The sequence below is a fragment of the Hydractinia symbiolongicarpus genome, chromosome 2 (genome assembly GCF_029227915.1).
Source record: "Hydractinia symbiolongicarpus strain clone_291-10 chromosome 2, HSymV2.1, whole genome shotgun sequence".
In the NCBI taxonomy this organism is placed as follows: Eukaryota; Metazoa; Cnidaria; class Hydrozoa; order Anthoathecata; family Hydractiniidae; genus Hydractinia; species Hydractinia symbiolongicarpus.
In genome coordinates this window covers 15,738,368-15,751,500 of record NC_079876.1, presented here as the reverse complement: position 1 = coordinate 15,751,500, position 13,133 = coordinate 15,738,368, and the positions used below count along the sequence as shown (strand labels likewise).

The 13,133-nt window shown below is 32.4% G+C and overlaps 1 protein-coding gene across 1 annotated transcript; it reads right to left on the bottom strand.

Moving 5' to 3' along the window:
• Positions 1 to 5,496: 5,496 nt before the first annotated feature.
• LOC130629840 (ATP-dependent RNA helicase glh-2-like) lies at positions 5,497 to 6,760 on the bottom strand. The gene is made up of 2 exons (XM_057443203.1): positions 6,638 to 6,760; positions 5,497 to 6,468 (listed from the first exon to the last, which is right to left on the bottom strand). The coding sequence occupies exons 1-2, from the start codon at positions 6,758 to 6,760 to the stop codon at positions 5,497 to 5,499; spliced, it is 1,095 nt and encodes a 364-aa protein (XP_057299186.1).
• Between the last annotated feature and the right edge of the window lie 6,373 nt (positions 6,761 to 13,133).

Here is a 13,133-nt window from a genome sequence, read left to right as displayed (position 1 = left end):
GAATATTGTTTTCCACTTTTCCATAGCCTTCCCCCAATGTTATTTTCTTTTTTTTTGTTTGATAGTTTTTCAACAATTTCATATTTTTTATATTATATTTTTTTATATTAATTGGATGTATATTGTGATAATTGTTTTAATTGTATTTTGATTTCATTTCAATATTAATATAACACTTTTGGAGCGGAGATCAATTGGTACGAAATGATCATATGCTATATCAGAACTTCTAAAACAAATAATTCCAAGCCGATTAGTCCACACTAATTTAACGTAACTATAAAGGTCTAATAAATTCAGTGAAGATTGAAACAATGACTTAAAGTTGATATGGTATATTTGTAGACTGGTTTAATAAATTGGAAACCAACAAAAATTTCCACTATCATAATAGTACCAGTGTTTCTGAATTTAGCCATTTTCGGGCCCGCCAATAAACCGTTTTCGACAGCACATCTGTTTTAACAAAGATACATGTGCAAAGAATATTAAAAGCAATTTTCATGGTTGAAATAAGTGAGATAGAGTCTAAATAGAACTTAATTTAGCCATTTTCTGGCCCGCCAATACACCGTTTTCGACAGCACATCTGTTTTAACAAAGATACATGTGCAAAGAATATTAAAAGCAATTTTCATGGTTGAAATAAGTGAGATAGAGTCTAAATAGAACTTAATTTAGCCATTTTCTGGCCCGCCAATACACCGTTTTCGACAGCACATCTGTTTTAACAAAGATACATGTGCAAAGAATATTAAAAGCAATTTTCATGGTTGAAATAAGTGCGATAGAGTCTAAATAGAACTTAATTTAGCCATTTTCTGGCCCGCCAATACACCGTTTTCGACAGCACATCTGTTTTAACAAAGATACATGTGCAAAAAATATTAAAAGCAATTTTCATGGTTGAAATAAGTGAGAGTCTAAATAGAACTTTTTCAATGTTTGTGGCAAAAAAAATTATCTAGTACAGAGAAAAATTAGGTATACAAAGCATTACAGATGTTAAAAATGTTAAAAATGCTATCAAAATAGAATTGGATGGTCCAGCTACGTTAGTAGGATAAGAGCAATGCGGAGAAAGTTAAGAATGCATGGCTTACGGCAGATCTATTGGATATGAGAAAAAGAAAACCAAATACCATTTAATATTCGGGCAAGTTAACTGGGTGCCAAAATAGCGTATACCATTTTGCTATTTACTGGTGCATGGATAGTAGGAAATAGTAGAAAAATACTGTGGTTAAAAGTATGAACCAGCAACAGATATCCACAGTTGGTGGGGCGTCGGTAAGTAGATTATCTTTACGAGAATAAGATCGTTGCTGCCTATTTGAGGGTTGACACAGGTACAGAGACAGGAACACTGACAGTCATAAACGCATTTCTTTGCAGGCATTGAAAAGATATAGACCCAATGAAGACTATTTTGTATGACCCATCTACCTCAAATCAAGTCACTTTAGAACACCAGGATCAGAATTTGGTTGTCGTTAAACTTGTACCCTATACTAGTTAGAGTTAGATGGTGGCAAGAACTGCACAAAAGTTACGTTTGAACATCTATTTATTATTTACGCATTTTAGCATTAAGAGTCAAATGGACCGACCAAAAAGTTCGAGATAGCAAGGTTTTTAAGATGACGTGACTGGGATTTAGTTTTTTTCATAAGTTGCCGTATAAAAATCCAAAAGAAAGCCTCAACAGATACCTAAAGTGATCAATTTATAAGACACCTTCAAAATGTTAAAAACATAAACTAAAATAGTGTGCGAACACACATACAAAAATGCTTATGATGGGCTGGTTTCTATGAGCAAAAAGTTCCAGAAACGACTCTAATTCGTTGCTAGGAATCAAAAATTAGTTCGAGGTAGCGATAGCGTATAACAAGAGATAGCGGAGTTCGAGATAGCGGGAAAAATTATAGTTAGCGAATAACGAGAATCGGCTGTTTATAAATAATAATATTATTTTTTTATAATTTTTTTCAACAATTACGGGTTACGTAAATTTACATAAAATCAGCAAAATAAATAAGAAATCTAAATAAAGCAAAAAAAAAAAAAAAAGCTCGGGGATCAGAGTCAAAAGGCCGGATTAAGCCACAAGTAAAAGTGTTACCCAGCGTTAAGAATCAGGTAGAGTAATTACTCCGTAAACTGTGTTCAGGTGGAGCGCTTCATTACAGGTATGCTGTATGTCCTGAATCGAGTGGAGCGCACACAACATTATGGTGTTTCGGGTATAATATATTTTTCCAAAAAAAACTTTCCTGCACATTCACCTGAAATAAAACCACAGCTTACAACCCGCTGTTACCCCGTCATAGCAAAAACGTTGTTATAATTCGGAAAATGTTCCCGGTGAAAGTTCAAACGTGAATGTTACTCCAGGCTGAGCGTTTAGTACAGGTAAACAATGTCGCACACCCAAATACTCCTTTTCAAAAAAAACTATATTGCAACTCTGCTTAATTAGAAACATAGGAAACAGACTATCAGCCTAAGTGCTTAGTACAGATTTTCTGTATCGCGCATCTGTACAGGCATATTACACAGTTCCAAAAAGCTATATCCTTACTTCAGTTTAAAAAAAACACAGTTGAAACAATTACTCAGTAAGTTTACCATAAGTGCTTGTGAAATTAAAGAATAAAAAAAAACAGTTTAAAACCTTTTTTTACCTGGTTAAAGCAAAAACAATCGTAAAGCATTGTTTTTTATTGCGGGAAGAGTTCTCGTGAAAGTTCAAAAATTAGTCGTGACGACGACATTTTTAGACTCAGATTGACTTTTGAAAAGTGGTACATGAAAAGCTTAATCAGTTTACCTAAAATATTTCATCTTTTAGGTAAAATGAACTGGAGACACTGTTTAACCAAACTGATCAAACCCAAGGGTGTAACACCATTACCTTGGACTGTTCTTGCTACTTTACTATTCGTTATGGTAGGTATCTGTTGTTATACGGATTTTGTTATAGCTACAAATAAGAGATATTCTCGAAATAATCACGAGTCCTGAGAATCGGCCAATTTTTCTTTCTGCTAATAAAATTGTTATGTCTGCACTCTGTCTTTTGTTTTGAAAAGTCTAGGGGTTTTCCCAACCGTAACCTTTCCTGAGTATTATTATGCATATCTCATTGAGTGGTGTTTCTCATGTGCACATGGGTACTGAGCAAAAAGGAAAATCCCAAGGTAAAGTTGAACGTGAAATATCAAACAAGAGAGTCGCTTTTTTGACTGCAAATATATTTTTTAAGAGAAATTACGTGTACACTTTTATAATATAGAATACAACGAAATCCCAAAACGCTTTAAGTGCAAGACAAATTGGAGGCCCTGCAGGAGCTGCCTCTGACACATATTTTGGCCGCATGTTTATACATTAATTGGACGAAAACAATTTAGATCTTGACACTTTTTAACCAAACAAGGACAGATTTAATGTTTTGTGGATTTTGACAGCTTACTAAGTGTTCACATGCGTTTTAATATTAAAAGCCGAGAGATATTTTTATATTTTTACTTTGCTTTTACCCTTTGAGAAGAGAAACACAATCTCTGTCTAAATTTAGCTGTTTTCCTAGCTGTTTTTTTAGTTTTGCCACACATTCATAGCACATTGAAGGAAGTTTTTTATTGAAGGAAGTTGCAGCTCTTTACGTTTTTGTTAAGTTTGTATCGGTTTTTAAATTCTTAAAAATTCGGACATTATCTCTACTTATCTTAGGCTTTTACTCGCTTGAGAAAAACTGGCACCACCAGACAACGCTTGACGAAGACGGCATGTGTTATGAAAGCGCGGAAAATTATAATTTATGGCAAGCCTGTTTTGTTTTGTTCCTTACTCTTAAGTCTAAATCACATAATTTAAAGCCTCGTTACATTTGCTCTAATATCAACCATTTTTTCACATATTTTTTTGCCTTAAATTTCTAAAGCTACAATTCCGGACATTACATTCTAACGGCAAAAAGCCGTTTTTTAGATATTACTCGAAATAGCGAAATTACATCACTTGACCAGTTCTCTGCAGCAGGTAGGCTGCGAAAGTTGTATTTCGACAGACGTGTTGTCTAAAATTCCCTAAGCCCCCTTTCCACAAAGTCCGCATTGTGGAACAATTCGCTCAACTACAAGAAATGGTCCGAAAATTCGTGAAATCCGGACGTGTGGACGTTAGTGAAAAATAGTGCACTTTAAGGTTTTGATTACAACCAAATAACGATCCGAAGTCTGGTAGAACGAGTGAACATTGACAAGTTCAGAGTGTGTTCTACTTACATGGAAATGGCTTTTTTTATTGCTTGTGGTCACAAACTTTAGAATTTCGCCCTATTTTGCAATAATTTATGTCCGAGGTTTTAGTTATTTATATTGGAGTTCGGCCCAATCTGAATATGATCTTAAATAAAAAATTTTTTTAAAAGAATAGGCTGTATAAATATGATATGAAGCATACTTTACTATTTTAGACTCTCGATAAGATGGTAGTAACAATGGTATTCTCATTCTTACCTAAATTAGTCAAGGTATGTTTATTTTGGCGTTGAGCAAATTGTGGTTGGAAAAATTCTATTTTGATTATAATCTACTCATCACATCTTCTATAAATTCCACATCGTTTAACTGATGCTTTTTGTTGATCAGATTGTCTACTTCAGGTGCAAGTTTGAAAGAGATAGACATGAACGAAAAAACGTTACGTCTTTTAAGGAAACGCAGCATCAAATATTTCCACTACTCTTCTGTTGAATACATAACTAACGACTTTATTGTCCAACTTGCTGATATTCCCCATTTTGCCATTTTAATGTCATGGAGACGTCATGGAGATGTCTGAATCTTAAATATGGTAACCTTAAATGTAAACAAACATTAATCAGAAAAAAATCAAAAAACTGTCCATCCTATCTTAATATAAAAATATGAAACCTTTATTCTTTCCATCACGCTGGCAGCTTATTAAGATGCCTTAAATGGTGCATTAAAAAAATTTAAACGTTAGACGGTTAGTTTTATCCGGCACTGTCGACATGAACAATTGTTATAACCTTATAAAAATAACATTAGATTTCCATTATTTCTTAGTCATTTGGAACTTCAGAAGCTGACACAGGTGAATGTTATAAAAAATTTTCTGATTTACGGATTTTATACTATACATATATGGATAAAATTTATTTTCGGCTAACTTGATGACTTGATTAATTTGAATCGTTTTCCTAATCAGTTTCGCTGGATCAATTTATTGTGCGCTAAGGAAATAGTAAGAACTGATTAAGATCGACTTAATTATAATTTCCTTATTTTAACTTACCTAAGACACATGCAATATCTTAAAAAATGTTTCCGGGCGGATGAATTCATTGAATTTTATAGAGAGAAAAAAAGTGGCATAATAAAATGTTGGTGGCATGACTTTTTTAATGTGAATAATAAATATAGATGGCACAATACGCAATTATTATCAGTGCATATGAAGATATTAGAGACAGGGACGAACAGCTGCAAGGGAGCGGCAACAACAATAAAAAGTGAAAGAGGGGTAGTTGTTATCTAAAATACCACCAAACTTAATACCACCAAACTTAATACCAGCAAACTTAATTCCACCAAACTTAATACCACCAAACTTAATACCAGCAAAATTAATACCACCAAACTTAATACCAGCAAAATTAATACCACCAAACTTAATACCAGCAAAATTAATACCACCAAACTTAATACCACCAAACTTAATACCACCAAACTTAATACCAGCAAACTTAATACTAGCAAACTTAATACCAGCAAAATTAATACCACCAAACTTAATACCAGCAAAATTAATACCACCAAACTTAATACCACCAAACTTAATACCACCAAACTTAATACCACCAAACTTAATACCAGCAAAATTAATACCACCAAACTTAATACCAGCAAAATTAATACCACCAAACTTAATACCACCAAATTTAATACCACCAAACTTAATTCCACCAAACTTAATACCACCAAACTTAATACCACCAAACTTAATTCCACCAAACTTAATACCACCAAACTTAATACCAGCAAAATTAATACCACCAAACTTAATACCAGCAAAATTAATACCACCAAACTTAATACCACCAAACTTAATACCACCAAACTTAATACCAGCAAACTTAATACTAGCAAACTTAATACCACCAAACTTAATACCACCAAACTTAATACCAGCAAACTTAATACTAGCAAACTTAATACCACCAAACTTAATACCACCAAACTTAATACCACCAAACTTAATACCACCAAACTTAATACCAGCAAAATTAATACCACCAAACTTAATACCAGCAAAATTAATACCACCAAACTTAATACCACCAAACTTAATACCACCAAACTTAATACCACCAAACTTAATACCACCAAACTTAATACCACCAAGCTTAACACCAACAAACTTATTACCAGCAAACTAAATACGAGCAAACTAAATACCAGTAAAATGCTATAAACACCTAAATTAATCTAGAAGAGCATTGTTTTCGTACAAAAAAAACTGTGTCAACTATAGTCACATTAACGCATTGTCTTTACAGCTTATTGTGGGGGTATTCCGCAGATGTAAAAGGGAAGAAAATAACCATGATTGTTTCAACAGTATCACTTATGTTTTCAACACTGGCATTTGGTTTCGCATATAATTTCCATAGGGCTGTTACCACGCCATTTTTACAGGGTGCATCCACAGGTTTGTTATTAACCATCAATAAAAATTACACAAACCTCTTGGAACGATTAAAGAGTTTTAAATGAAAATAAAATGTTTTATCGTGGTATGTGACATAGAAGTTTATCAACTCAAAAAATTTAATTCAATATTCGCTTAAACTTTAAGCTGTATGTTCAAATTTACACATTTTCATGTTTAGAAATGCCGGACTTCTAATCATCACAATGTTTTGTTTACATGGATTTATTCTATAGGTACTTTCAAATTATGCATAGAATGTGTCTGTTTTTGTACAGAACTACAGTTTCCAATTTTTACCTTGACAAAAGTAGTGAATTACAATGATGCTAGAACACTAAGCTAAACTTTTTTCTTTTCTTTATCTAACTTAAAGGGTTACCACATACAATAGAAACCAATTATCGAGCGATATTTTGCGGTACAGCGCTTGGTAATTGCTGTATTAGTGTTGTCTTGAGTGATCTTCCGAGTGTATGAACGTTAATGTAACCATTAAAAATTTTAGATAATGTCTTTGTTTTCCTTAGCTCTTGTTGTCATTTCAAAATCCATCATGGCAGATGTTTGCGACGATACGAATATGCCTCTTGCCATGTCAATTTTATCTTCTTCTAGTGCAGTGGGTTTGATTTTTGGACCAAGTGTAGCAGGTGAGTTTTCGTTGCAATCGATTTGACTGCAACGAGGTTAATTAGTGATTGGTCTCACCTGTCCCATTTTCTTAAATAACAATATTGACAGTGTTTGTACTTAAATCTTACCGTGTCATTATATCACCGTATTCCCACAATAAATGACTCATACCCCATGTTTCAGTCAGAATCTAGACTTTATTTGCAACACGAAATTCTTGCTTCCATTATAGGTTTTGTGGCATTTCCATCGGAGCAATATCCAGATGTTTTCTCTGAAGGTAACTCCTGCTATGTTTCACGTATCATGAGGTTACTAGATTCATTGGGCGCCATCACACGAAAAACGCGGATGACGATTTTGTTTATTGATTTATTAAAGATTTACTTTCTATTAGATTCTATTTTTGGAAGATTTGGAATCCTTCTGCCAAATTTCTTCCTGGCGATTTGTTGTGCAATAAATGCGATCATGATTTTATTGTTTCTTCCAAAAAGTTTAAGGTGGAGTGAAGTTTGTTTGTTTGTTTGTTTGCTAGTTTGTTTGTTATTGTTTTTTACCTACTGGCAACCAAGAAATCGTGTTTTATTTTACATGCCACATAAGACTGTTTCAGAAGTTCTTAAATTACAAGATACTCTAACCCTAAAGATACCATGCATTTTTTAGCTTAATAAATCTGGAAGACATGAATTCTACGCTTTTCACAACTTAATGTCATGAAACTTTGGGCAGTTGTTAATTATTGTATAACGAACGATTTAGCGGTTTGGAATTCTTGATGATCTCCGTTGTTTTTAATAACATCATAGACTTAAACAATAGGCATTAAAAATATTTTCATCCAAATATACTACTTAATCTGGTTAATTAAAAACACGAGGTAAAATGACAAAATAATATACACTTTTTTATATATTTGTTTTTTGAACTTCGGCCCAAAAATTGTTGGCCATTGTTTACCTGCAATCGTGGACAAAAATATTGAGACTAAGGCAGTTTTTTACTCATTATCCAAATATGAACAAAACAGTCAAACAGTCAATGCTCTGCAGCCGACAGGGTGTAAAGTTGCTACTTTTGCATACAAGTAGGCCAGGCAGAAAGCGTTGAAAAGTCGCTAGTCACATTCTTTAGCACGCCTGCACACCGAAATAATTCATGTCGGGTACCACGAAGGCCCCGAAATTCGTTATTAATGGCCTTGCTGCCGTCAGCAACAATTAACACATTTTAAGAATTTCGTGTTTACCAAATAACCTAAGATCACGTTACAAGTGAACTTTGACAAGTTCAAGATGTGTGAATCTAATATAGAATGAGCCTACGCAATTACTTGTGATGACGAACTTCGAAATTCGTTGTCTTGTCCCAACATATTGTGCCAACGATTGTGGATTGTGGCAAATTGTTTATTTTCAAAGAAATAATTTCATTTATACCATTATCTATCACTTATTTGCCCCCAAAAAATTGTTTAGCAATTGTTTAAAATTGGCAATTTTGGGGACGATTGTTTACATTTGGCATTGTTTATAAAAAAAAATGTATATAATCACAATCTGCATAAAACATTTATCGGTATACTTATAACAGATATTGGATGAGGTAGAATCGATTATCGTGCATTTTAGTCGAGCTTGTGATATTCAAAAAATGCAGCTGAGTCGTTTATCATCAAAGCGACTGAATAATGTCGATAAGGAACTTACCGAATCCAATTTTGTTCTATTATCCTCTCAAAAAAGAAGAAAAAAAAGAACGATAAAGTTATGCAGTACATTTACCAGAAAAGAATGTTTTAACTAAATATACATTTCAGAGATTTTTTGTTGATACCTCGACATTTCAAATCTGCTTAGTTACAATATTAAAGATTTAATTTTAAGCTTTGCTTCTATTTCCCCAATTGTAAGATACCTGCTTTAGTTTGGACAAATAACTGCTAGGTCTTAGAACAGACAGACCAAAACTATTGTGGACGCTTTTCACAATTTACTCATTTAGTCATCATTCTTGCTGCATTGGTATCCATTCTACATAATCTAACATTATATTGAGCTGTGGGCACAGAAGTAATTAGCTACTGCCATTTCTTGTGTTTTGGGCATTTTAAAAATATCGAAACCTATACTATTTCCAATTGGATTTCCTCTGATACTACTTTCTTATACTATCTAGGCATATTACTGAAAGGACCCCATTATTGCAATCTTCAACTCAGGAACATAAAAATATTGTGCGTGCAAGTGAACGGTCAATAAACAACAGAAATATGTTGATGTGTGCAAGTTTTTGTTTGTCAACAAAAGAGTCCGCTCAAAAATGGAGCTGGCAGGAATGGTTTGAGAAGATAAAAACGTATAAAGTAATGAAACTTTTGTAGTAAGTAAACAATTTTGTTATAATGCAGTGTTCTTGAAGTTTGTCTTGATATTGTAAGTAGAGAATGCATTGAAAAATCAACACACGAAAAGTCCATTAATATGGATGTCTTGGAAGAGTATAGCTGATGTTATGGATTACAATGATTTTATTCGTCAAATTTGTCTTGTTGGATAACAATTCTCTTTGATTGAAAATCTGTACTTTGATTTTCACCTTCTGAAATGTACGTGGCATAGGTTGATTAAAACGATATATCATTTGGAATAAACTGCACACGTCAGGTAGGCAAGAATAATGCCTTTTTAATTGGGAATATCTCTTTCAGCATTAAAGATTGCGTTCAAGCAAGTTTCGTCTATTGCTTTTATGGAATCGCAACATCTGCAAACTTAGAATTATTTCCGTTGTATGCTGCCACTTCCAATGAATATCGTTAGTAAACATCTAAACGAATGATTGATGAAATACATGAGCAAAGAACTTTCTAAGAATTGCAATTACACGGTCTTGTTAGCGTGAACTACAAGAGGAATTTTAAAATCTCAAATCTTGTAGCTTGTAGATTATTGGCAACACACTTCTAAATCATATCATCAGCTGTATTAAAAGTGTTTTATTAGGTTTGTTTTTTTGCTTTTTCTGGTTTGTTAATTTCATCCACAAGTTGTTGGTGATTGTGAGCCAAAGTCTTTAAGGCTTAATATACTGTTTAAGTTTATATGATCACTCAGATAGAGTTTGGTTGTTATAAAAACTGGCTAGGTGCACAAGCAAGATTATGTTCCGCCCATGATTCCGTTTTGACTATGTTTTATTTTTTTATTTCCCTTTATTTTTCTTTATTTTTCTTTACTTTTCTTTATTTTTCTTTATTTTTCTTAATTTTTCTTTAATTTTCTTTATTTTTCTTTATTTTTCTTTATTTTCTTTATTTTTTTTTATTTTTCTTTATTTTTCTTTATTTTTCTTTACTTTTCTTTATTTTTCTTTATTTTTCTTTATTTTTCTTTACTTTTCTTTATTTTTCTTTATTTTTCTTTAATTTTCTTTACTTTTCTTTATTTTTCTTTATTTTTCTTTATTTTTCTTTACTTTTCTTTATTTTTCTTTATTTTTCTTTATTTTTCTTTACTTTTCTTTATTTTTCTTTATTTTTCTTTATTTTTCTTTACTTTTCTTTATTTTTCTTTATTTTTCTTTATTTTTCTTTATTTTTCTTTATTTTTCTTTATTTTTTTATATTTCATTATTTTTCTTTATTTTTCTTTATTTTTCTTTGTTTTTCTATATTTTTCTTTATTTTTCTTTATTTTTCGATTATCATGCTGAACGTATACTAAAGGTTCTTTCTTATACATGCGTTCAGCAGTTGTCATCATAGCTAGCTGTTTATCCATTCATCATTAATTTATTTTTCTTCATGGTGTATAGATTATAAGACGTTATGGACCGAGAAAGGTTAGTGTAATTACTCCCAATGAAGTATATGTTTCTTTGTTTGTTTGTTGGGGGGGAATTATAATTTTACCACCCCATCTATTTATTTTCCATAAAATTAATTCTAGATGAGATCTAAAACTGTAGATGATAAATGAATAACAACCCTGATCTAATTATACATTTCTTTGACAAAATGAAGACCAATCAGGCAAATATGAATCAAAATGATAAAAAAACGTAGATAATTACCCCCCCCCCCCCCAAAAAAAAAAAAAAAAACGTGACCCAAACATCTTCTGGATTAGGATTAATATGCAAATATTCTAAATACATGACTATCCACTGAGAGAGGAAGATGTTTTTTACATTCTAGGTTTTCATGGGAATTCATCTTTTATTAGCGTTCGTTTGTCCACGGACACCAATCCCTGTTGAAATCATCTCAGATAGGTATTGAAGTTAATAACGATACATTTCCAAATATTTTTTTTATATTTGACTTCGACTTCGATCTCGTGCTATCCCGTTAAAAACTGTTCTCCCGTATAAAGAATTGCCTTGTTGCTTTGATTTGCTCGGCTTTAGTTCTTTCATTCTATTTTTTTAGTTTTCTGTGAAGAGCTTTGCGTTCTTGATAAAAAAGTCAATTTTCAATTATTTGCAGAAAGAAGAAACAACTTTGATTTTTCAATCTATGACTTTAAACTTCATGCTAAACATAATTTTTAACAAAAGAATTTTGACCCTTTTTCTTCCAATTCTTACAGAACTGGTCTATGGATTGCTGTTGCATTCGTTTTATTCTTGCAACATGCATGTATGTCAACTGGATTTGTTGCAATTAATATCCTAATCAATAATACAGTGCCACCAGATTCATTTTAGATCTGAAAATGGTTTTTCAATGATCTTTTTGTCAGTTGGAAGGTAAATGGAGACGTATAATCTTGCGTGTTGTAAATTCCAAATAAAGCAGTCGCTCTTGCGAAGAGTTTCGTCGTTTACAACACATAAAATGTGTTTTACAACACGTAAAATGTGTTCACAACAGTGGTAAATGCAACAAATGAAAGGAATTAGAGAAGTAAAAAAAAAAGATCAACATTCTAAATACTGTCTTTGATATCAAAGCTCGCTTTTTAAAACGAATTTAAAGTGATTAAGTAGATTAATTTTCGCGAAAACTTATTTTCGCGAGGTCAACAAAATGCATTTTGCGAAGATCAATTTTTGCGAATGTCGAGATATAACGAATCAACCATTTTGAAGTTTGACGAATTTTTTTTACACTTTTTCAGCAGAGAAGGTGTAGTGGGAGCGCATTCGACTTGTAATCATAAGGTTTCAGGTTCGAATCCCTACTCCGGCGCACTACAAATGTAGTGTTGTCCGCCCATTTAGTGCCATATACTGACCACTAACCGGCTTGTGTGGCAGGCAGGCAGGCAAGTTAGAGCAATGCTATACATATCTCTGGCGGTAATGTAACATAGTTACAGTCGGAGGGGAGGAAGAGCCAGCCGTTAGGATGGAATACCCAAGGACGTTAAAACTTCCCGTTACTTACTTACTTACTTTTTTCAAGCCTCTTTATTGAGACAGGGTAGCTTTTTATTGAACTTGTCCTAGACTGAAAATTAGAAGAAAGAAAGAAAACAGCATACTTGCTTTTTCAGACATTTGGCGAAGATAATTTTAGCAAATAAGTCATTTTTGGTAATCTCCCGAAGATTGTTTTTTGCAGTTGACTTTTCCAAGAATTTTCGCGCAGATAAATTTTCGCAAATATGCATAAAATTCGTAAAATAAGTGAAAATTAATCTTCCTGAAGTTTAATCAACTTAAGGTAGTTAAAACTCCTTCAAAACAAAATAAAATAAATTAATAATAAATAAAATAAATTATAAATTTCTAAAAAGTTAAAA

What these genes read in the sequence shown, in the direction of transcription:
- LOC130629840 (XM_057443203.1), bottom strand. Translation starts at nt 6,760, where the DNA reads ATGGTTAATAACAAACCTGTGGATGCACCCTGTAAAAATGGCGTGGTA. An exon ending in ATACTGTTGAAACAATCATG is followed by an intron (nt 6,469 to 6,637) that starts GTTATTTTCTTC and finishes GCTCGTATTTAG; the next exon opens with TTTGCTGGTAATAAGTTTGT.